The sequence below is a fragment of the Rhyacophila brunnea genome, unplaced genomic scaffold, assembly GCF_057557595.1.
Source record: "Rhyacophila brunnea isolate RB1 unplaced genomic scaffold, BYU_Rbru_1.0 scaffold_8, whole genome shotgun sequence".
NCBI classification, from domain to species: domain Eukaryota; kingdom Metazoa; phylum Arthropoda; class Insecta; order Trichoptera; family Rhyacophilidae; genus Rhyacophila; species Rhyacophila brunnea.
The window spans coordinates 86,028-112,861 of record NW_028233350.1 but is presented as its reverse complement, the minus strand read 5'-3'; the positions used below and the strand labels follow the sequence as shown (position 1 = coordinate 112,861).

At 39.7% G+C, this 26,834-nt stretch overlaps 1 protein-coding gene across 5 annotated transcripts in view; it reads right to left on the bottom strand.

The window, feature by feature from the left end:
* Positions 1–642: 642 nt before the first annotated feature.
* The window catches only part of Liprin-beta (liprin-beta 1), a 40,724-nt gene continuing 14,532 nt past the window's right edge, over positions 643–26,834 (bottom strand). Inside the window, exons 3-12 of one of the 5 annotated variants that reach the window (XM_085958800.1) lie at positions 21,858–22,037; positions 21,478–21,669; positions 21,147–21,381; positions 19,440–19,662; positions 18,546–18,768; positions 12,366–12,573; positions 9,542–9,781; positions 6,658–6,866; positions 3,732–3,839; positions 643–1,829 (exon numbers count right to left, since the gene is read on the bottom strand). In XM_085958800.1, coding sequence (XP_085814926.1) covers positions 1,746–1,829; positions 3,732–3,839; positions 6,658–6,866; positions 9,542–9,781; positions 12,366–12,573; positions 18,546–18,768; positions 19,440–19,662; positions 21,147–21,381; positions 21,478–21,669; positions 21,858–22,037 — 1,902 coding nt within the window. In that variant the 3' untranslated portion in view covers positions 643–1,745. The remainder of the gene's footprint in view (positions 1,830–3,731; positions 3,840–6,657; positions 6,867–9,541; positions 9,782–12,365; positions 12,574–18,545; positions 18,769–19,439; positions 19,663–21,146; positions 21,382–21,477; positions 21,670–21,857; positions 22,038–26,834) is intronic. The other 4 variants (XM_085958802.1, XM_085958801.1, XM_085958803.1 and 1 more) reach the window with 4 other exon arrangements.

Below are 26,834 nucleotides of genomic sequence, written 5' to 3'. Positions count from 1 at the left end.
AAATCAACAAAAACTTTTTGAACTAAAAAGGTTTTTGAATGTTTCAGTAGTGTTATAGCGGGATTCGATAGACACATTGATTTTGTTTCATAAATGACAGTTAATCGTAGCGGCTTTTGAAAGAGGCGATAAAATTTTCATGTAGAGATTTTAATAACGAATCCAACGATACATATATCTTAATTATTTGAAAAAAGTGTTATAGCGGGTTTTGAAACTCAGCGACACATTTATACACCCACCTGACAGTAGACAATGTTGATCATTTTAATATTAGTTAGATAAAAGGAAAAAATGCAAATGAGAGACGAACTTTTGATAATTCTATAGTGAAAATGAAAATTGAGTTCAAAATTGTATCGATCTCTAATGTTATAGTACACAGCAGTGATAGCATACATATTGATATTAATTTTATTATTCTATACATTGTTGAGTACTATGTCAACAAATTTAGTCAAATAAACTCTGATACAAAACTTCTACCAAAAGTTGCAATGGTGATCATATTTCAATATTATCATTTACAAAATATTCTATAAATAAAACAAATAAAAATATCTGATTCATTCTTCACAGACGAATGCGACTCCCGAGTACGGTAGGTATACGTTATTATGTCGATTTATAGAAGACATTATTGAAAAAACCAAACTCGCTTTTATTTTTAATATTAATTATAACTTCATTTTATTAAATGCTCTCAGTTATGGAAGACATTAGTCTTTAGACTTAAGTTCAATGGAGTCCATTTTCTAAACAATCTAAACAATCTTCCTATTTATTATATATTTTTTCACTTATTAAAAATAAGTGCAATTACACTTTGAACACATCGATTTCAAACTTAACAATCTATCCGCAAGACAGAAACGTACCTAGTCATTCTGAGAAACATTATGATCATTTTGACAATTTTGCATAAGGTTATATGTGTACACATAAATGTACTGCATATTATGGTACTCATATTATTAATGTTAACGATAATATATTTATACTTAGCATTATAAATAACCATACATATTATGTATTTAGGGCTACGGGTAAAATGGTCTCATGTTAGGTTAGATTAGGTTATCAACTTAAAAATAATATACGCTTAAATATACACTGCACCGGTTTTTGGTCTGATCGAAATTAGCCTGATTCATATTCATACCCGATCATATTTCCCTTACTTCCGTCTTTCCGTATGATAACATTATGTAGGTATTCCAATCATAATTTATTGATCATTTTAAATGTACATTTCGAAAACGGCAGGAATGACCCCGAGTATTAAGTTTGACGCGCATTGAACTTGATGGTTAATAAATTATATTGAACAAGAGAACATAGCACAAAATAAATCATGAGTTGCATTTTTTTCTCTCAATTTTTACATAATATATGGGACATAATAAATCATTTGCACCACTTTGAATGAACATTCTTTGAGCGCCTTCAAAACCAATGATGTGTTTTCAATATTTGACAGGACCCAAAAAACACTGCGAATTTTAATGACCGCCTTCTAGAATGAGGCCATATTTTGTTAGAACAGTTCCAGAATATCTCTTATCGTAGCACATAGCTGGTTTTGGAGTCGCAACAACAATATATAGACAAATATCTATTATGAAATGAGCACAATTAATTTTGGATTCCAACGGAAGTACCAAAAATGTGTACACCATAAGTCGGTATAGAATCATAGATACGAAATATTAGAAAGGAGGGAGATACGGTCAACGGGCCGAATCTCAGGAGGAGTGGCGCTGTGAAGAAGGAGACTCAGTCAGCGGACAAGCACCCGCCTCGTCCCCAGAAGCCTCCGCTGCAGCTATCTGTTTACAACACGGGACAGTTATCGTTATGCGAATTTCAGATGAGAGTTACATTATTATGATTATGATTATATCACAGATCGAGTGACCTGTACCGATGATGACAGCTTTAAAAATAATCCCTAAAAGTAAATAAAGAATATTTGATCGAGCAAAAACATAATTACACGTTCCTCCGAGTATAACAAATTAAGCACGTTCACGTAGATAAATGTTAATGACTAAATAATTATTGTTTCTTCCATTCCATCTCTCAATGTATATATGTCCACAATATTGTGTATTTAAATATATTATATTGTTAATAGGAAGAGATTTGTTATGTTGCAGAGAAAATCCTCAACAGTCACAGCCACATGGGACATCGAAAAAATTATAATTTTAAGTTTGATCGAACTGCCATTTCTAAAAAGCCATGGGTCTGCATTTCGCAGGACACCTTGATTTTGTCCAAGCATTCACAATTACATCGCTTTCATCGACTGCTGTTAGGCAAATGTTCGGCCAAACCCTATTTATCAGAAAGCGAGGCATAGGAAATTTTCGCGGTTACATCGATGTAGCTTTTGGCGATCGCATTTCAATGTCACTCACATAGACTACATCTCCAAACTCTACATATCGGAAATCAGTACATCGCTGTAGCCTTTGGCGCAAACGCTGCCGTGAACTCATACCGCTTCTATGGAATGTAATGCCAAATTCTACTCACGCGCAGCAGAGCAAAATTCTATAGGAGCGGAATGAGCACAAGACAGTGTTCACGTCAAAGGTTTCTGCAATGTACTGATTTCTGATAAGTAGGATGTGGAGCTGTAGTCTGTATGGGCGATGTTGAAATGCGGTAACCAAAAGCTACATCGCTGTAGCCACGAAAATTCCCTCTGCCATGCTTTCTGTAAGTAGGGTTTGGCAAAACGTCGTTCGGTGGTGGCGTCAGGTGCCGAATAATCGTCTTTTTTGAAATGATAGATTCGATTGTCGAAAAGATTGCCACTTCCGCTCTGCAGCACGATTGGTGCACCCAAAATTAATAAAAACAAATATCTAATCGTATAAACATAAAGCAATGTTTCTTAAAAAAGTTCCAAGGGTTGATGATTTATAAACTTTCAATCATCCTTAAAACTGTGCGAGACGAAACGGACCAGATTAATTCTATTAATTGTCCAGCGTTCAGTCAGAATAATTTCAAATAATGTGAAGATATGGGTAGTGGCCGCTCAGCCCTGCTTTCGCATTTAAAGGTCCGGTGGCCTAATGAGGTAAAGTCCTCGATAGAAAGTATGAACTGCGGCAAAAGTTGTTGATATTTTCTGGATCATAGATATGGATTAACAAACGTTTCATGGTTATTCAAAAATGTATATGTCCCCGAATACTCAAAACCTTAAATCGTCATATCAGTATAGTGTTAAACTATTGTAGTGTGTTATTATATAATCACTTGAAGAAAAAACAAAAAAATTTTAATGCAAGGTAAACTATCTTGTAAATTTTAATATATATTGAATGTCAGCAGACAGACAATAATCTTTTCCGACGCTCGCGGATTTTCTTGAAGAATTTCGTAGTAAGAAAAAACATGTTTTTTATGTAAAAAAGCTAAGCTAAAATATTTATGTATAAGGTTATGTTGTATGAAATATAAAAAGGTTCCGTGGCTAAAATTAATTGGGAAACACTGGCATATAGATATCGCTGTTTGATAAACGGCCAAAATTTAAAAAATATATGATACGCAACTGCGTAATTACTTAATTAACAATATTTGACTTGAATGACATGCCGCTGTGGAAATATTTATTCGTGTCACTTTGAGGATTTTCAACGATGCGGATCGGTGCAGAGCGGAGGCAGAAGTCCAGAAGAGGCGAGAGGTTAGTCGTGTTAGAGACTTACGGCGGAGGTTTCACCTGGCGCGTCCGCCATGGGGCACACGAGGTCCTCGCACTCAGGCTCCCCCTTGTTCTTCTTCCTCTTCAGCGTGAACTGGCCCTTCTTCGGCGTCTGCAACATTTTACACTATCAATCTCACGGTTCTCGCAATGGGGTCTGTCAAAGGCTGACGTACCACACAACGGTCGATAATTTTGTGTGCCTTAACCCTTTTTGGGTTGGGTTGGAAGCCACTTTTCACTTGAATTTTCAAAAATATTCATTTCATTAGATTAAATTTCACTAAATAATATTAAATATTTTCAGTAAAAAGCATCTACAAGTCTCAAAATATTTATTTAGCTGTCGTTTTAGCACATTATTTGCCAAAGCCTTTAACCTAATTGTTTCCCTACAGAGGTTCTTCATAATAAATTGCATACTTTGAATAGCATTGATTCACCGGTTTCTGATATTTGAATTAAAATAATCAGTTCTATCTATCAATAAAGGATTAGAACAGGGGGGGGCAAACTGCGGCCCGCGGGCCGCATGTGGCCCGCCGGGTATTTTTTTGCGGCCCGCCATCATTAATTGTACTTCTGATTACGAATAACTTTTTTATAACTTTTTAAGAAATATTGACAATAGATTAAAATTTGAAGAATTTGTTGTTTCGTAAATGTGTTATCTCAGTAGGTACGTCTTCCTTGCGTCTCGTCTCACACTATGTAACCAATATTTTCGACGTTGAACATCGTGACATATTTAAATACTTTTAACTCCGCGTTGCAAGGAAAAAAAATATATGCCCATGATATGGTAAAAAGTTTGATTGGATTTCAATTAAAACTCAAGTTAATCCTTCGACAAATATCGAATAACAACGTGGACCACTTTCCAACTTTGAAGTTGCTGAATATACCAGAATATAAATTTGAATAATATGGTAAAATTATTAAAGCTCTGAATGACGATTTTTCACAAAGATTTGGTGACTTCCAAAAAATTGAGACAAGTTTAGCAATAGTACGCAATCCATTTTCAATAGATATTGATAGTGTACCGCATGGCCCCCACAAGGGGGGAGCTGACAGGGCTCTAGCCTAGGGGCCCGGGCTCAGGGGGGGCCCAGCGTGACGGGTCGACCAGATAAATGAGATAAACACACATCTTAATTTTGCTCTAATAGCAAAAAAAAGTCGCCTGCGGCGCTAGCTTACTTCTAACTTATTACCATTTTAAAACATATAGTTGTTGGGACGTGTTGAGAAATACTGTGTTAAAAAATCGCTAAATTACACTGAATTTTATTTGACCTCGAACACCATTTGAAAAACAATACTGGAGAGCGTCAGACTGCCTTTAACCATAGCGATAGGTAGGGGGCCCGCCCAAGACCCTGGCTTCGGGGCCCGCGTCAAGATGTGGGGGGCATGGTGTACCGACAGAGCTACAACTTAAGATTATTGATCTGCAGTGTGACACTGATTTAAGAGAATTGCATCGTCGTGAAGAAATCTCCAAATTTTACAAAGCCCTTAATTCAGACAAATTCGACCAACTTAAAGATTATGCAAGAAAAATGTTCGTTATTTTTGGATCAACCTATATATGTGAACAAACATTTTCGATCATGAACCTCAATAAAAATTCTTTACGATCAAATATCTCTGATGCCCATTTACAAGCAGTTTTGAGAATATCAACTACAAAATTAACACCTGAATTTAAAAAATGTTAAAAAAAACAGTTTCGTTCTTCTAATTAATTTTTTTGTAATGTTTATTTTTCGTGATAATAAATAGTGTATATCTAAAAATGGTATTTTACTTGCGGCCCGCCACTCATTTTGAATTCTTGAATTTGGCCCTCCATCCAAAAAGTTTGCCCCCCCCTGGATTAGAAGGTCTTAAGTGACGAAAACATCATTTTGTTGGACGTGAATACTAATATGGTGAATCATATACGGTATGTAAGAAAATGTGGATTTTAAACGTCACGTTTCTGTAAAATCGTCGGATATTTCTCAAATGTGTCAAATTCAATCTGTAGACAATTCGGTAGCGCACATATCGGAGTGAAGATGTAAAAATATCATTAAAGTATCGTTTAAATGAGCAGTTTGCGCGTTTTATAAATGGTCTTAGGATAATAATAGTATTAGATTACTATTTTCACTCCTAGGCAGAGCATTTCAAAGCACACAGGGAAGTTTTCAGGAAACGGGTAGAAAACTACGGCGTCGTCAACGCATATATTTTTTATGAGATTTACTTCACAATTTTATTAAAATCCAATACCATATCGTTAGGACTCCGAGCTGTCAGCAAGACCTAGCGAGACCGGCTGGCAACTGCCAGCTAGCTCTGCTTGTAATGATTATTATCTTTTAGCTATATTCACATTGATTTATAAGCATCGATAGATAAAGCATTCGGTGGTTCGTTGGTAGGCAATTTGTATTAAACGGTTTTCAGCAAATGAGATTTCAATTTATCACTATGATGCAGGTGAGCTCGAAATGAAGGTGGGCACTGTACAATTTTTGTTTGTAAGGGCTCTCCATGAGCCCAGCGAAAAAATCAAACCTTATTGTTTTATTCTCAGTTTTAGAATGAAGATGTTAAAAATGGTGTCATAGATATCATTCCTTACAGTCTCTTTAGGCTCTTATTTTTTAACGAAGAAAAAAAAATAGGTATATATTATATATTCTTTGTAACAGTACTACAAGTACTACTAGAGGCCCAATGACAGTAGCGTATTTAGTAATAGAAGTGAAACAATCACAAAAACCCAGGTTTTGAGAAAATCACATATATGTATGAACCCGGAGCTCCCAGATGAAAGGTCAGCGCCTTACACATACACTAATATATCTCAAATTCTTAATTTCGCACGGCACACGGGTCAGTTTAAAATGAAAAGGGCGGGAGAGAGCAGTCACCTTGAGCTTGGAGGCGAGCGTGAGCGGCTGGTAGCCCAAAGTATTCTGCGCCTCCCGCTTGGCGAGGATGACATCCCGCCCCAGTAACTGGTTGAAGCGCGTGTTGAGGTGCCGTCGCAGCAGCGTCTTGCCGGGGGGGATGTTCAACAGGGCCGCCAGTAGCTCCCCCGTGAAGCGCTCCTCGTAGTACATCAGCCCGCCATGGACCCCTGATGGCACAACACGATAATAGTTTAATAGTGGGGCATCCGAAGATGTCGAAAGAAAACCTTCTTCTGGGCTTTTATATATTATGAGGTGTCTATTTACAAAAACCGATAATATGATCAAGACCACATAATATGATCAACAGTGGCACGCGGTCCATTGACGCTGTTGATGCAGAGCTGTCATAATCTGTAGATTATGTACTGTATGTAACAATAATAATATATTATGTAATTACATTATTATTGTACAATTGTACAGTAAATTTGAAGTAAGGTAACTGCTCCGCCTAAGAGTTTAAAGGTACCTAGAGGAAAAATATGAAACATTTTATTGCTATTTTACATTTAAAAGTGTTTTAGTTAACGTCGAACAAGCAAGGCCCCCATGTCCATACAAACATATTGTAGCCACGCGTTGGGCACGACAGCCATGTTCATGTAAATATTACCATGTATTCGATCAAAAATGTTATAGTGTGACTACTAAAGTTGACAAATATCATTAGCGTGACGAATTATTATATATTGGCAAAACATTTATTTCGGATGTAAACTGGATTTGTAGCGTTTTATTTTTATCACACGATTATACTTTTTCTAAGCTGTTTCATTAGTGTAGCTAATATTGAACGTTTCATTATGTTTTTCTTTGACTGGCTTTGTATTATTGTCTGTTTCGAAAGTGTCGCGTTGCTTTCTTTTCTTCCCCATTGAAAATGGATTAGCCGTCTTGTTCAAATAGACTGAGAACAAATGAAAGCGACGACTCAATGGATAATAGTGATTTTGGGAATACAACAAAGAATCCGAATTAGAATCAGACGATGAATTATTTTCGCAATCTATTGTGGCGTCGAATATAATTAACTAAGTGGTCATTTTCTAAAAACCTACTGTACCTAGTCACCCAATCATTGTAAACATATAATTGTGTAGTCCCATTTAATTGAGGTTTCCAGCAATTAGGAATGCAGAAATGTTAAAATTTGATTTTTTGAGACCTGTGTTATTAAAAATCTATACAACATAAATAGAGATACGACAATTTCAATATTAAAGTTATATTTTTCCTGAAATGTCATAGTTCTGTTTATCGGTGTTCTGTTTTGTCACCGTTCCGTTTGTTCATGTTCTGTTTATTAATGGAAACATTTTATTCGTAGTGAACGTATTAATCAATACGTATCTAAAAACGATAAAAGAAAAAATCGGCTAGGTGCCTCTGGTAGGCGGAGCATTCATTTTAACTTTAGTTCTTTTGAAGGTTCTATGTAATATTATGTAAATATTTTTAGAATACATTAGAACTATCAATGCTGGAATTCCATATAAGTAGATAATAGTTACCAATATATTATGTATATTTTATACAGCATTCCTACAAGTAGTCACCGCACGCCACAGATGGTCAAAATTTAGATTTAATATTCACATAATATTATAGGATCGTGACCACATTTGAATGCGGTCACGATTCTCAGCCATGAGTGTACGACCAAGAAGAAGAAGATAATATTATATGTGCAATCTCACACAATACATAACGATCCGTGGCGTTACCAGCTCCGGCAGTCCAGGGCGGACCTCGGCACTGGCAACATGCACACATGTCATTCATACAAAGCTGTCCTGCATTGTAACTCATACATTGATAACTTAACATCTTAAGGGGGGACATGCTCGTCGAAGGTCAAAATTGAGTTTTTATTGTATTTATAGTTTGTCAATTTATGGCTACGGCCGTATGTTGTAGAAGACTAGGGAATGACAAAAGAAATGGCGTATTTCAAAAAAACACTACCTTATTCTTAGGTCAATAATTATTATAAAGCAATCATTATTCATAAGATGTTTATCACACTTGAATGGTCAAAGACATAGCTTATAATAAGTATCTTTAGAATCATCTTCAAATGTGTTAATCTTGCCGATTTTTTGAATAATAAAATGCCTAATTCTTGTCAAATTTGGGATCACAGAGATTATCAATATAATTTTTTATCGTGAATATTTTACAAAAATTATCTCGTAATAAATTATACTAATGGTTTTATAAATGCGTTTAAAAATTAATAAATGTAAAAAATCGTAATACCACTGCACAGTTATGTACCGAAATATGACTATATTCTAAAACATTAGAGCGAGAGATTTAAAAGAATACTATTTTATGTAACAAAAATACTTTATGCAGTCATCAAATGTTTAAAATAACTATAAAGGATAATAAGGCTTCAAAATTATATAAATAGATTATCTACAACGTTTAAGGAGTGTCCAGGATCATGGTTTGAAAATACGATAAAAACTCAATTTTGACCTACGACGAGCACGTGGGCCGTTAATATATTTTATATGTATATAACCAACCCAAATAAACACTGTTGACCTACCAAAATCAATCCCACAGATCTATAATTTCCAATATCCACCAAAGGTCTCAAAAATAACCTTTAAAGACTAATATATACCTAATTAATATGATACAAATAAATGGCAATATAATTTTTTTGCTTATATTATTGGCACAAAAGAGGTGAATAAAAAGAAGGATGTCTGATTTGAATGCTAATGCCAATTCAACGATAGGTATTAGAATGTTCCAGAATCATTATTGAGTGTTGTAATCATCACTTGTTTGATTCGATTGCGACAAGACTACCCAGTATGCTCACCGGCCCCGCGTAGATTAGGAGCGTACTCGGCCAAGTCCACTGCCCGCAGCCACTCCATCACTCGGTGGCTACTCCAACGTCGCACCTCCTTTTCTCCCTCACCCTGCGCGTCCGCCTCAGCCTCTCCATCGGCTTCGTCGGTGTCGCATCGTCTCTCAGTCTCCGCGACAGGGGCCTCGGTCGTCGCCCTCCGGATCATCGTGTCTGGGGAGAAGTTGTTCTCGCGGAGTACTTGTATTCCTACAAACACATTACCGTCACCCTTTAATACTGTGTAATCGCTGCAGAATTACTTTACGATTGTTTGTGGATCGAGGGTTACGAGTGTCGAAGCATGTATCTTGGATGTTACATAAATACTGTTATGCTAGGCATATGAAATGGCAATGGGCTGGACATGTCATTCGGCGAGTGGAAGAAGCGATGGGAGACCTTCATACGACAGTGGATCGATGCCGGCTGACGATGATGATATACAGTTAGTTAGTGGAATATTTTTATGTCACGATTGTTACTAAGTAGGTACTAACACCAAATCTACCCTTCCCTACAGAATGCCTCAATTCAGCATCAGAAATCTATAATATAATATAAAAATATCTAAATAATTTAACAACATCCATGGAACATCCATCCATCACTGAAAATGTGTATGTACGTATGTACATCTTTGGAAGACGTGCAGCCTTCACTATTAGTTGATACCTAAGGCTGCTGCTGCTAATAAGCCTGACACCAAGAAACAGTTTTGATCCAGAACCTCTTCATGGGCATGGAGGAATATCAGTGGAAATGCATTGTATTATTGATTTAATTTAATAAATCATCAGCAATTTTTTGGTAGATACTTTTTTCACTTTTAATAAATAAATCTGGACAAAACAGGCATGTATCAAAACAAATTCAAAAGGCGACACAAATCATCGACCTATACATAGAATTATCCGTCCAATAATAATTTGTCAATCACAATTAAATTAAAATTAATGAAATTTCATACGACATCACAAGGACACTAAACAAAATATTCTAAATTATTAACATAAAACAAAATATGAAGCAATAAGTACTTACAATAACATTATAGCAGGATTAAAATATATATGTAGGGAGAATCAAGAGGTATGGCTTTAAAACTAATTATATATGGTGGTGCCGCTGACCAAGGTTGGGTGGGAAAGACCACACCAATAAGGTAGTCAAAAACTTGACGGATGGAAAGACTGGAGTAGGACATTCTCTATTTATCGATAACTTGGTGTTCCTCTCATTGAAGACTTACTAAGTAAAGGAACACACATCACCGGAACTCTGTGAAGTAACGAAAATGGTGGCCTGGGGGCCCGCTTCAGGATGTGGGGGCCATGATGGACATATTGCTTCAAACTTCAGTATTTTCAACCATAAGTTATAATATTGACAAAAAATTAAAAACTACTCCCTCTAAAATAAAGCGTGAAAGATAAAAAACAGGTATGAATATATTTATTAAAAATTTCACGTGAGCACACAACATTTGGACAGTGCGAGCGCAGCTTTCGTCCATTCGAACATACATGTTTATGCTTGTTTATCTTAGGCCCGGAATGAGTCACATCGGCGCGCGTATGCTATATGCATAAAGGACAGTCTGCACTAGCATCGCCATTATTTTTTTTTATAATTTCGTTTTTTTAATACAGTTTAAGGGTTTTGAAAATTGCTATTTATTCAGCACCTCCCTACTATTTGCGATTTTTGTACGCAGCAAACGTGTTAAAGGATGTTATTATTATTGTTATAGGACACTTCACTTAAACACGTCAGTGTTAGTCACATAAAATGGTTGGGTTCAAAATATATTTTAAATAAAATTTTACATGCTATGAAACTGGCATCCGACGGAATTAGAACAATTAACATTTAATTAACGTTTTCTATGCCTCACGATATTACTATGGCTGTATCTGACACACCGCAGATTTTTAATGGCACACGTTGAATGTAGAGCGAAGGTCTTACTAAAATCGCTGTAATACTGATAATTTGTGGCTTAGTATTTTATAATTATTCAAACAGATGTCACTGTGTGTTTAATTTATTAGATTATGCAAATCAATCGACGGCCGCTATTAATTTAACTTTAAAGTCAGACGAGATAACTCACAAAATTTGCGGCCTGTCGATGACGGCCTCATAGAACGAAAAGACGCTGAAGGCATGGAATCGGTTAAATTAATGTAGTAGTAGAAATGAAACAATCAAACACCCGGACTTTAAATAAATAACATCCCGGATGATAGGCCGGCGCTTATGGCTCGATGACATTCAGCTACTTTACAAACTACAAGCCAGCGAATTTACAATCTGCTTGTAAACTCACCCAGTGTCATTATCGAACTAGCTAACAAGCAGATTGTAAACAATTTACCGAGAAAAGTTGAAAGCCGGGCTACTCTACTTTACACGCTACACGCTGGCGTGTGGGCCGATATGCGTCTGCGCAGTGGAGCGATAGTGGCGACCTCCCGGTAAAAAAACGAACTACTCAATATGTTCATGTCAAAATAGTACCAAAAATAACGGTTTCAACTCACTAGCTCATTGGCTTCTGAGCGAGTGGAAAGTTTTGTGTGTCATCATCACAATAGCTGACTTATAGATTACTATATCTACATAACAGGTAATGTTCGACGAATGTATTTTTCTTACCTTCTGTTCGAATCTTATTATTGTATACGATTTTTAATTCGATGAAAAGGGACACGATCCCTTCGCTGAAACGGAACAGTTAAATTATTAAGGGTTCAGACGGCTTAGCTTCAAAGAGGAAGGAAGTACAGACCTCTGCGGAAGCTGAGCGTGTGCAGTTGAGAGGTGACCTTGAGCAGGGCGAGATCGTGGTGCGCCAGACGGTGCAGCAGGCGGCCGTCGGCTCGGGCGGCGCTCCAAGCCTCGCGGTACTGCGGTAACCCCGCGTCCTCCAGCCATCGCAGCGCCCAGCCCCCGTCCAGCCGCCCCGCCGCCCCCAGCAACGGGTCACTCGACAGGCCCTGCGCCCGCATATCATACATATCACCGAACACATTTCATATCTTTATAATGACAGTTCATCAGTTAATTATCGCCGATGTAGCAAAGATCGATTAAAAGTTTACAAATTATATTCATACACATGTTATGTATGATTTTTGCGCACCCAACCTCTTGTCAAAATGCAGAAGCTGTCAAATGACACAAATTTCTGTTTGATTCAACAGCAATAAACCATAAAAGTTATCAGACAAAAAAAAACATTGTTTGCACGTTTGCCGCTTCAGAGTTGAAACTTCCGGTGAATCTAAAAGTGTGGGACTTTAGATGTTTATTATTTATTATAGAATTATATGATATACCCTGATAACTATATTATTTTTTATATTATATTATGCATTGAAAATTTGCATAAATTCAGATTGAGAACATGACTGACTGAGCTGACTAAATTGATATTATGATGATGGCGGATATTATGTATGCCAATATTGGTTAAGAAATTGTTGATTTTACTATATTTTTGCGCAAATCATCAAAAACTGCCCGCTCCGCGCTAAATTCTATTGTTCCAAGTGCCCGATTAGAAAGTGATACAATTAAAAAAAGAAAGCTACAATTACATATTTTTAAAGATAATTAATTGCAATTTTATGTTTTCGGATTATTTTATATCCCACTCTTAAATTTAAGTATAATTTGTGCCTCGGAACTTTACAATAATATTTTACTTCTTTTGACCATGTCCGATCCTAATAAAATCGTATGAGCCTCCGCAGAGTGGAGGTTTTGAGATACCCGGGGTTCCAGCGGCTAGCTCAGGTGTCCATCGAACCCCGGATTCACAAAAAAAAAAAAAATTATTAAACGGTTGGAGTGTAAATAAAACTCGGTCTTTCGTGGTCGTGACGTGGTCTTATATTTTCTTATGATTTTTAGTTTCACAAATTTATATCTGGGTTTTTACGATTATAGTCGCAGGTCCTATCCTATTGGAAAAGGGACGCTTACTAACTTTTTTTCTCTTTTTAAATTCCTCAGACCCACGCCAACTAGTAAAAGGTACTAGTGATTGGCCAAATCTGATCGCATGATCTTTGATTCGGCGAATCACGAGCCTGACCCTGGCGCCGGCGCGCGAGGATTTCACGCACAATGCGCGGCAAAATTTATTATATTTGAATACTTATATTTAGTGTTAAAATTATCTCTTTCATCCATCATCATTTATACTTTTTAAATCAAATTAAATTTATCTTAATTACACCTCCGCCCAGTATATGATTTTCACACACCGGACGAAGGCCTTTACTTATGAATAAAAAAATACTTACGTGGTTGAGCAAGGAAACAGATTAGATGTATTACGAAGCCGTTTCTAGAGGTCAGGGTTACGTTTCGACTTGATAGCTACTAAATGATTATTTTACACAGGGAGAAGCCCGCCTGTAACAGGGGTGTATCAATTCGCCCCATCTGGATTAAAGTCGAAAGGTACGCCCTGATCTCATCGGCCACCCATCCAATTCCTTGTTCATCCGTTAAGTACATGGCATGATAAACAGTTTATAAAAGAATTCAACTACAATCTAACTATTCTAACATAAAACTCTATACTTTAGCTCTATTTTTTATTATTTTCTATATTTATTTTGGATTATTATTTTCAGCTCAAAGCAATGCTTTCGCGATACTTCTGAATAGGTCAGAGTTTGATTTAATTTCAGTGTAGTACATTTATTTTGTATTACTTTGTTTTCATTATGTTTTCTTGTTATTTTATTCGTTTTTATTAGTCAGCGGAGGGGTCGCGAAGCTGCAGTCTTTGACTCTCGCGCTTTCCAATCTTTCTTTTGTATTCCTAGGGGCTATATTCGTAGACGTTTGGCCCTCGTTCGGAATTATTATTTCGTGTTACGTTTTTCTTCTTCTGGTGCAATAGGAGCGTACCTCCTTTGGCGTCGTCTGCCTTTGCAACCAGGGCGTGGTAGTGGCGTTACTATTGAGCCAGGCTCGTATCGAGCAGCGGATATCCTTCTGTGGAAAGTTTTCCACTCATCTGCTGGTCTCTGGAGTATCACCTCACGGACAGATACTGTGTCTCCATCTGTTCCTATTACTGCGGGCAAGGCATCGTATAGCGGTACAACGGCCAGGCTCGTTGACGGCGGCACGGCTTTCTCACAGGTACTAGGATGGTTTTTCACAATAAGTATCCATTTCCATTTCTTCTTCTTTCTTTTCTTTGTAGATGGTTACACTTCGGAGGTACCTCTTGTTGTTTCACGATATCTTTCAGGCGTCACGTCCCTAGCCTCCTCATGAACCTGCGACGAGAAAGGAGAGTGCGCACTCTCCACACCATCAAGCTCTGGTATCATAAGTTGCTCGGTTACGCTGCCTTCAGATTCGCTCACTTCGAGAGGGGACCCTCTTAGTACTTCCAAATTGTCTTCATCTGTATTTATTCTTTTTCTTTCTTTAGTGATTTATTCGTTCATTAGACTTCATTGTACTTTAAATTTATTCGAATTTACATTATTAATTACTCCTACCCCATACATTAAATAGCTACTAATTTTATATAAAATCTTCCCATTGTACTTATGGTACTTACTATCACTTTTAATATTTTACCCTAATACCCATAAATATTTTGCAACATTGTATTGACTGTATAAATAACATTGATATTAAAAATTGAAATATTCCACCCTCTCATTTTATTTATTTACTGAATTAGTACACTTAAAACTATGTAATTAACTTTATTTTTAGTGAAACCCGTTTTATTAAAAAAAAAAAATTGTTGTTTCGTTTTACGCGCGTATGCGACTCGATTTTATGCCGCGTGTCTCAAAGTTTCTAGTCCAGACGGTTTTTATGTTTTTCGCGCCCGATCCTGGCGTTATCGCGTTAAGTCTCATGTCATCCGATTCCAAAGGCGCGCCGATTTGCGGTGCCTCTCACGTTTTATTATTAAATTTTTTTTTTTTTTTTTACATTATTGAGAAATTTACGGCTTATTGACTCATTTTTTTTTTTTTTTTTTTTTTTATCACAAGCATACAATCTCTACTTTCATCCTCTTATACCTAATTTTAACTTATTATTAAAATTTCATCAATCAATTTCAACTATAATATACACTTCGTCGAGTGATGCCGTATTATTCCCGTTCCGTTTTCGCTGTGTTAAATTTACGATTGGTAATTTGTAAAGAAATAATAGTGACGGTCGTATACTATTTTCTTCGTTTCTCTTTGGATTCAAATTATTAACACGGCGTAACTTTGAAACAGGTTTCGCTCTACTGTAGAATATCCTTTTTTTCCCGTTTATAAAATTGTTTGCGATTTTCAATGTTAATGTTTTCGAATTCATTCATATTTACTTTATTTGAACGGAAAGAATTGGCGTCACTTTGCAAAGCGTTATTTTTAAAACTAGAATGTACATTTTTCGTACTAATGAACTTAGGATTACAAGGCTCAGAAAGTTGGTCCTTAATTAACTTTATATCCGTAATTAGAAGAATTTCCGGATGTTTTATTCGTATAATCTACACATTTCACTTTTAACAGCAACTCGGCGTTCACCCTTGACTCGAGGGTTGGCGACTGGTCCTGCTTCATCTCCTCGTGGTCGAGCCTGCGCCCGCACAGCTTCGATTCATCTCAGCTTGCGCGCCTTTCCAGCCCTCTTGTGAGGCTCCCTGGCCTCGCGTTTCCTTTTTCTCTCCTCACCGAACATCCCGTGGTCGACTAGGGTACACGACATGTTAGTGATACCCTAGGAAAATCGGCATTTTGCTCGCCGTTTTTCGTCGTGAGTGGGCCGTGGCCTCTACGAGCCCTCCTCGCTGGATACCGTCGATGATGAGTCTGGTCTCCATAGGTGGGATTTGTGCAGCCATTCGTCGTACTGGAGACGCGCTGGTGCTACGGTCTCCAGCACGACGCTAGGCGCGGTCAGCTCTGTATGTGGACTGTCTTCGAACACCAGAGGGCTCTCCTGGTTTGATGTTGGAGACAGCACTTCTTCTTCGATAAGGGTTACGTCGGAGTCCGCTTTTTAGTTAACCATTTCTTGGTTGTTCCGGCTCCTGGATCATAAATTTTTATTTAGCGTTCGCGGGCGTAAATTTTATTTCGCGGGTTCGGAAGAATTAATGCGATTCTTCACGCCTCATGTTGCCAGGGCGCCATTGAGATACCCGGGGTTCCAGCGGCTAGCTCAGGTGTCCATCGAACCCCGGATTCACAAAAAAAAAAAAAAAATATTAAACGGTTGGAGTGTAAATAAAACTCGGTCTTTCGTGGTCGTGACGTGGTCTTATATTTTCTTATGATTTTTAGTTTCACAAATTTATATCTGGGTTTTTACGATTATAGTCGCAGGTCCTATCCTATTGGAAAAGGGACGCTTACTAACTTTTTTTCTCTTTTTAAATTCCTCAGACCCACGCCAACTAGTAAAAGGGACTAGTGATTGGCCAAATCTGATCGCATGATCTTTGATTCGGCGAATCACGAGCCTGACCCTGGCGCCGGCGCGCGAGGATTTCACGCACAATGCGCGGCAAAATTTATTATATTTGAATACTTATATTTAGTCTTAAAATTATCTCTTTCATCCATCATCATTTATACTTTTTAAATCAAATTAAATTTATCTTAATTACACCACCGCCCAGTATATGATTTTCACACACCGGACGAAGGCCTTTACTTATGAATAAAAAAATACTTACGTGGTTGAGCAAGGAAACAGATTAGATGTTTTACGAAGCCGTTTCTAGAGGTCAGGGTTACGTTTCGACTTGATAGCTACTAAATGATTATTTTACACCGGGAGAAGCCCGCCTGTAACAGGGGTGTATCAGTTTGCATTAACAGATTTTTGTTTTCAAGAGAAACGGATGTTGCCCACTCGCTCAACCTATTATGTCCAATCTCCGGGTCCATTGGGATACGCATTGAAAAAATCAACATGTAAATTTCTGCCAAAGCCGGGGCCCGTGACATAATAAGCTGACAGCCTGAAGATGTAATAAGACAAAACCCGGGTTGCCGAAAACATTAAATAAGGAAGTGCATAATCAGAAGAAAAATGTTATTTATAGTATCCACTTAGGTAGATAAACATTATGGGTTTATTTGTGTCTACTTGGCTTCAGCAGTGCAAAGAAATAGGTACGTACTATCTAAAAAAATCTTATTTCGCATTTGTATTCTTTCAAAAATGCCAGGTACATTAATTTATGTATTCTTGTAAAATAAAGCAGTAAATATTACAGTAAAGTTTGCATGTTAGTTATTAGGTATCTTTTTATTATTTTATGTGTACTTATATAAAAAAAGTGCTGATAAAATGGCATCTGAAAATTTGAGTGCGGCCCTGTCTTTTGTGTTAATAGAAAAACTACTACCGTAACTGTCAGAATTTTTCATTTGTTGATTTGCTTATTGCGATTTATTAATAATAAACTGAAATTCCCGTCAGTGTATTAGAAAAGAGACATCAGAAGGCCCCTATGACTGTGTGGTATTATATTATGCAAGATTTTTGTTCAAACCAAACCCGCTCCGCACCGCAGGCGGTCTCATTCAGACATATCACGAGGCACACGAGTTGTGATGCGAGCTGACTTAGGAGCAAATCCACCAAACTTACCTGACACACTGAGAAGGTTTTTAAAAGACATCCTATACATATCCATCAATAATGAGGACGATGCAAAGATGTTCAAGAAAACATTATTTTATAGAGACAGAGCCTAAACAAAAAAATTACCTCCGGGTCCTCTAATCTATATACAAACTCTGAAATGAGAGATTACTCTGATATGCTTTTGTGTAGAAAAATAGTAACCACGTCAACCGGAACTTGCTTCAGTAATTTTTATGGGTAAACCGCAGAAGGCTCCACCCGGAAGAAGGTTCAACATGTTTGGGAAAATGCTATTAAAAAGTATGACTCGTTACGATACCTGCATGTCCAGGAGAGCGAGGAGAATCTTCTTCTTGTGGAGAGGGTTCTTGATATTGAGCTCTTTTTCCAGCTGGTGCGGACTGGCAGAGGCCATGATGCCGCGGTTGCCGGCCGAGTTAGTCAGCCAGCGGCGAGCGTCGACCGCGTATCCCTCCAGCCCCGCCCACTCCAGCCACTCGCACGAGACCTCTGCATCCCACTCCTTTGGCGGTACGCTGCTCCTGTTGACGCCGTACCGCTGTTAAAACTCTATTTACATTGATTCTACTGGACATGCCACTTTTCACCGCCGGAATATCCAAAAGCGTAAATATTCAGCGCACAGACAATATATTGCCATGATTCCTACACCCTCAGGGAGACTGCAGAAAATGTCAATAAACCAAAGAGAAACTAATAATAATTAATTGCTTGAAGGAAAATTTAACCGCATTTATAGATGAAGTGACACACTAATCTAAATAAAACTTTATGTTAATTAAAAAATCCATAATGTCAACTGAGGGAAGTTGATGGAATTTGACTTTGATCTATGTATAAATATACAAATGACTTTGGCAGACTTTTTCCCAGAATCGGTTTGTCAGTCTTTCATCCGACCATCCGAGCATCATCGTGTCTTTGTTTGCATTGTTAATGTCCAAGAATTTTGTTTAAAATAAATGTTGAATCGGCTCTCCATTAAGAATGTTTTGTCTGTCCGTCTCGTAATATGTTGCAACACTTCTCGCATCACTTTGAATAGTGTGTTAGTCACACCATAAATGTGATTTGTTGGAAACAGTTATGTTAAAAAGCAGAAATCACATGTGGAGGGGTGGCTAGTCCATAATTTTAATATGCAGACAAGATATAGTGGTAAGACAACGGTAGTAGGAGACGTGAAACTAACCATCGACGGGCGGCGTAAGGCGCGGTTTGAAGACGCGGTGCGGCTGTGGCTCTCGTGCCGCCCCTTCTGAAGGAGTCTTCTCTGTCGCCGTCTTCCAAGTCCTCCAGAGCTCCCTCTCCCCTGCCCCCCACTCCCAGCAGCCCCGCCCAACCCTTGGATCCTCCCGCCGTCTTGCTCGTCCCGCCCACCGGACTGCTCCTTCCTATCACTGTATCCCTTTCGGCTGCAAATTCACAATTAAATAAGTCTATTGCACGACCCGTGAACCACAATTCGTCTAAGAGTCTCATGAGTAAAATCATACATCGAATGCACACAAATTTAACCAGGCGCATTCCTTAGTAAACAAGAAACTCGATAGCCATATTTTTTTATTCAATACCTACTGAATGTACGCAAAATAAAAAAAATGTTAGTCTCGCCATTGAAAATGTATAACCGAAAACCATTCACAACCAAATGAAAACTTTAGAAACATACCTACTAGAAAAATCCTAGTATAAAAGATGGACCGAGTGGGATTTGAATTCACATCATTTACTGTCCTCTTATCCATTATTAACCAATGAGCTATAGATCCGTCTTCGTGCAAATTATCTCTACCAACCGGCTGCTATCTGAGGTATTTCAAGTTCCGCCAAGGAAAGGCTACCAGGTTTGTAATTTAAATCGAGGAGATATGCAATTTTTTAAATTAAATTAGATGGTTGAATGAGGTTTTCCAAAAAAATTGTATCTATTTTTAAAATTGTCGAAATAATAAATGCTAGCAATGATTAATTATTATTATTCCTTCCTATTGTTCCAATAAAATTTATGTAAAATGTGCAATGAAAAAGTGTGAAATCATTTTCGTCTTTTGGAAAGTTTTTTTGGGGAATTATAATATGAATAAAAAAAAAATTTGCTGATTGGTTTATAAGCTGACAGCTATTTCAATAATTGTCACACCATAAGACTTTTGTAAAATGGAAATAAATGTTTAACTCAATTAATAAATTATGTATTTTGTATTAATTTAATGGGTTCAAATTCGTAATCTGCACCAATAACTAATAAAATAAAATGTAACAAAAAAAAAAATAACTGAGACTGTCGGTTTCATCAAGAATTCTCAGTCTAAATGGTCTATATGGCCATTTTTGAAAGTATACCATTAAACTAATAATGATGTTGAATGTATATACTGTTAATCTTGTTTGAATCCTGCGGCTGTCCATACATTGCAATCACAATTAATAGAACCTCACAAATTGATTACAAATGTTAAGGTCTGATGGGTTAGTGCACATAATTATAATGTATATCCAGTTTTTATAGAAATTTAATTATTATACATGAAACGCCTGTCTGCATCTCATGTATATGCTGTGAAAATGGTGTATGTATATATATTTGAATAGATATTATCTCATTCAAATCCATAATATATTATGTTCATTTTAACATTTATTTTCAATTGTTTCGAAACTACAATATTAGATTTTGAATAAAAAAATGAACTGAAAAATGGATATCATTCAGGAAGCTCAAGCGAGAAGAAATATTAGAGCGTGAGGCTGAACGGACATGACAGTCCGGGAACATTCCGATAGACCGGTGCCGGATTGGAGCGATTCCGTCCGCCTGCGATCAGGGGTGAGGGGAAGCGTTTGAAATGCGGCACGGATCCGTCGGAATACAGTCAGTGGAAAACGCCGGAGAGACCTAGATCGGGAACGGAGCGTCCCCTGCCGCGGGCCACCACCATACAGTGCTGCGGAGCCGCATTACCGAAACGGACGGCCGCGCCCCCCTCCAAGGGAGAGGAAGGCGAGGGCCGAGTCAAACGTGCAGCGGGTGAGGCAGCACACGGAGTAGACATTGACGCGCCGCGTGGCAGCGAGCTGAAGGAGTGCGGAGATGGGTCGCTCGCCAGACGCCGGTACGAGGCCGGAGGAGTCTGAAACACAAATTACACGGTTAATGGGCCGCTTCGTCTGATCCAAAGCGAGATGGCATGCGGAACAGAGGGGAGAAGAATCAAACAGGTATTTACCCGGGGCGCGGAGGCGTCCACCGGAGATGGGCTGCGTCGGCGCAGAGAGCCGTTGGAGACTGACAGAGAAGAGCGCACGGCTCGCAGTTCGCGGTTGTCCCGCTCCAGTGCGGCCTGACGCAGGCGAGCCTCCGACACGGCCGACATCAGCTCCAGCTTCTGCGTCTCCAGCGACGACCTCGTCATCGTCTCCTGCGGAACAGCCAAGCCTCGGCCTCAGAAACGCTCGGTGACAATATTTTTTTCAACTGGCTCGCGAGGAATCGGCGGCCGATCCCCGCAACAAAATCTCACAGGCGCACGGGCTCGGTCAATGCGGTACATATAATATGATAAAAATATTATAAAAAGAGATATCGCTGAAGAAAGGCAACACTCACCCGTTGAAGGAGATCGTCAGCCCTGGACAGAAGCGCTCTCTTCTCCGCTAGGGACCTCTCCAGGTCGTCTATTTTCTCGGCCTGCGCGGCGATCTGCTCCGATAGGACGGCCACCTGCAGTCGCAGGGAGTCCGCGTCCGCTTCCAGCCTGCGCGCTCTCTCCTCCGCGGATTCCGCGCTCTGGAAGAGTAAAAAGAGTATCAGAGGGGCCGGCGAGGGGTACGCCGGAGTCGGAGCGGGAAGAGGACGGCGGTCGACGAAATACTGTGAACGTCGCCGTCGGGCGCATCTCGTGTACCTCGAAACCGCGCCGAGGCCGATATCCGAAACGATCGTCGCGGCAGCAGGGGCATCGAGGGGGCGACGGCGGGCGGCGACAGCATCCCCCGCAGCATCGGGGGTAGCGGTACGGCGACGGGTCTTCGCGGGGCGCGCGGTCGAAGGCCTCGCGGCGATCGAACCGCTCTCGGGAGTGACTGCGTCCGGGGGGATTGTGAGCGGACCTGGTCTTCCGGTCTCTGTCTCTCCTGGCGGGAGAGGCCGCGGCGGCGGGGGGACGCCTCCTCGTCGCAGATCTCGGCTCCGATCCTATCCACCGGAAATCGCCGTCGCAGCGCGTCGACGTGTCTGAATAATACGTTCGACCACGGTTAACTCGGAACGAGCGTCGGCCGAACGGAGGCGGAGGGTACGTCTTCGTCGGCTTCCGTCGGCTTGCTCGGTGGGGACCCGCCCCCGGGAGCCAGGGGGTTCGAACCGGTCGCCTCCCCCTCACCGTACGGCGGCCGACGAGGCGTCGCAGGCATACTGACCCGTGCGTCTGTACGCGAAAGCGGGATGAAATCCGCCTTCGTCGTCGTCCGATTCCGATTCAAACATATCCTCGAATCGGGCGTCCGCCGCTCCACCGTCGGTGCTTCCGCCGCGCGAAAGTCGACCGACCGGCGGAACGGCGTTCGCCCGCTCTCGGCAGGTCTATTTAGGGAACGGTAAAGTTGGCTCGCGGCCAGAGCCGACGCGACGCCTCGTCGGGCGCCGACTCGGAGGGCGTCTCCTCGGAGAGCGTGCGGGTATAGGTATATCGAACAAAACCAATGAAAAACACACGGAAATATTATTGTAGGTACTATAATTTAATAGATAATGACGGAAATATATATATGTATATATCATAACAAACTAGTATGTATATTATAATTATTTATAACGTTTTGTCATAGGTACATGGGGTGAATACATCGCATTGAAAGCGTAAACAAAGATTGCACAGAGACAATATTCCGGTAAGCGCGGACGCATCACGACCGAAGTATCAAATAATAGAAAAACATGAAAACGAGAATGTGCTGAAGGAGCAGATGATGCACGCGGGCGTCGGAAGGACTCGCATTCCCACCTCCGTCGGGGGCGCTGTCGGGGCGGGGGCGAGGCCGCTCGCCCTTCGCCTCCTCCGACGCGCTCCTGGACGAGTCCGAATCGGAGCCGGGCGGCGCCGTCTCGCCCTCCGACGCCGTCCCCGAGCTGGAAGGTTCCTCGCGGAGCAGACGCTCGCCGCTCTCGCGCCGTTCGCCGGAAGCCATTCTGCGCGGATACCGGAGTGCGAAGACGCGTCAGCGATCGATCGCAGCACGCGACTGCGAAGTCCGCCCGACCGCCGCCCGATCCGAAGGCCCCCTCCCGCCCCCGCCGCCCAGTGCCGGAGATTCCAGAGACCGGATCTCGGCGTGGAAGAGAAAGACGGGTCGGAAGGACGACGCGGCGAGCCGCGAGACTGAAATATCCGCCTGTCCGCCGCTCCTCCGCTCCCCCGACGAGTGATCGCGAGCAGACGTCGACGTCGAACAGCCTCCCGAGGGTGGTCGATGACCGCGGCGCGACGCTTCCCTCGCTGATCGCGCGCGGTCCACGATAAACGCACGCGACGCCCGTTCGACTCGTAATTTATAAATCGAGTCAACCGCTATCCGCATCTAACATTTTTTTCGAGCGCCGTTTTGAATCGGTGAAACATCTGGTCAAAACAAACTCACACACCTGTATGTTACGTTTTACAATTTACATCAAGAGGTTACTCCACAGGTTACTGCAACAACTATTGTCGTGAAAATTCAAAATGTCAGGAAAAGTAATTTGAACAAACAAACAAACCTTTGGATGTTTCATAATAAATGTAGATGTGAGTTGGGTTAAGTAGGAAAACGAAATCAAAACAATGTTTTGACTTTTATATATTATATTAATATAAAAAAATAACCTGAAGTTTGCAGTATGTTTCGACTAATATTAATTTTCGCTATGTATTAGGTAGGTAGGTACCTACCTAGCTACTAATGCTTATCCACGAATATGAAGGTACAAAATAAAAATATGATGCGGTGAGTGCAAACCGCATGTATAATATTGTTATGCCCAAGTAAACCAACTTCGATAAGCATGTCTCATTTTTGAAAAACAGAGTGAGTAAGTATTAATTAAGCCAACTGACCGTGGCGACGATGACGGCGCGGGATTCGAGGAAAAGGTTTCTCCAGTAACAAGAGATCCCGGCGGCGCATGGGCTGCTGCAGCTTTCAAAGGGCGCGGGAGGAGCGGAAGGCTCCGTCCGTCCTCCCGTTTTCTCTGCGCGGACGCAATTCATGGACACGTGGACATCCGCGCCGATGCGGACCGCCGATAGATTCCAAATAGACAACAAATATTCGTCTACAAATAAAATACCTATCTAAAATTATGTCAATAATTTGATATTTTATGGATGAAAGAATATTTTTTATCTATTATGGTTTGGTTTAGGGAGGGATTACATGAGTTAAAAAAAAAACTAACCAACACCTGCAATTTGTATTCTTAGTTCAATGAAAACAAATAGGTATGAATGAAAAAAAAATAGTGTACACTATTAATGTCGTATCTCCACAGCCTACATCCACCCTTCGCCACTGATACGTCATATTAATATCTACGTAAATATGATATAAGATCGGATATGATAGGTCGTGGATGAGTGTTGATGAGAAATAGATTTTAAGATGTTGATAATTATACTTTCTCGCTCTATCACAAGAGTACGAGAATAGGTTATCCGAATCTTCAACTTTAGTTGTAGTCGACCGTTCCGACGACGGGTTTATAGCCCGAAACAACAGATTCAATTAAAGTAGAATTGACAAAAACTAACTTTGTTTCAAAACTATTACTTATGTGAAACTCATGTTTAAGTATAGAGTATAGGTACGAGTATGTCGTCTGTAGTCGTTTAATCTTAGGCACCTTAAAAGTGCTTAATTAGTACGTGTATTTAACAAAAATAAATTCGTTTCAATTTTCAAAACCATTATAATAGAGTTCTAGCACATACCTAAATGCCGGTTTAATTAATAAAACACACAGCATACCAGTGGCGCACCCAGGATTTAATATTGGGGGGCTCAAGGAGGAGAATGTAAATTAGTCCCATAGGATCTTTTTCTACTTCACAGCCTAATTTCTCGTTTATCGGTCTTTTGTCTATTGCACTCGGTGTACCTGCACCATGGTCCCCACATCCTGAAACGGGCCCTCAGGCTAGGATATTTGGCGGGCCCCCTACCTACCGCTAAGATTAAAGGCAGTGTGAAACACTACATTAACGTTCTTCAAATTGTGTTTCAGTTCAAATTAAGGGTACTTATACAGCGAATTATTGGCGATTTTTAATACATCTACTTTAATAATGGAGCTGGCGAGTATCGACACATAATAATCAACAAAAAAAAAATTTTAAGTTTTAAAATTTAAAAAAAAAGTTTAAAATCATTCTGATAATTTTCATTTTTGGGGGGTGCCAGGGCCCCTTGGACCCCCCCCCCCCTGGGTGCGCCACTGCAGCATACTTATTTATTCGTGGAACAAGATTCAAACATGTACCTAGGTAACTAAGCCTAACTATTTTGTGTGAAAAGTTATAAGCGTTTTATTACCAACATTGGATTATATCTAATGGACAAAGTGTGTAAAATCTTATTATTTTTATATCAACGTATGTGTTTAATGTGACTATAATATTAAATTTGCCTGAATTGTCCTCCTTCAAACAATAAAAACCATAATACGCATAGAGACACAATATCATTGGTTTATCTTAGATTACAATACCTATCTCATTTACAAAATGTTGAAAACAATTAATTAACAATGTAGAATTTACAATCGCAATTAATTTGTGACACGATCACCGTTGCACCTGTATTCCTTCAATACTTAGAACCTCAACTGTTAGTAAATAAAAAAAGTTAGTCCATGATTTGTTATCACTTCACTTATCAGTTATCCGAAACTGAACGGGGCATGCGAGCGTCGCGGGCGTCGACAGCGAGGGACGCCGCAAGTCACGGGTCGCATGAGACTGACTAGGAGCCGAAACGAGCTGATTTTGTCACTTTATTTTATAAAGCCCATTATAGCAATAGGCGCGGAGGTAGGGTTGTCACCAGTCGCGAAATGGAAGTCTCTATTCAGTTTCGGTTGGGTCGTATCTGATATTTGGAATGTCCCAGGATTTTAGAGAATATTATCGATCAATATCTCCGCGGTTTTTATCCAGGATGAAAAAAGTGTTTGGAGGAGGACAATATTCGCCGCGGTGGTTGGTTGTAATGCAATAAGTGTATGGAGTTTGGACCGAATGGATATCAAATCGGTAAAGGCGGAATTTTCATCACAGAATACTACTGCATCGTCATAATGTGCAGACTTTGCAATTTTTCTAAATAGACTCACTCGGGAAGGAAGGAATCGGTGAAAGCAGCTAAAGAGTGAGTTTTATTCTAAAATTATTTTCTAGATTAGACGAAACGACTATTTAGAACACATTTTTTTGTGCAATCGTTTTTCTGCCTAAATAACATTTTTTTTTTTAAATAATATCTAAACTGTAGTAATTTTTATGCATAAGTATATTTGTATAACTTACAATTTAAAAAAATCTTCGGATGTACG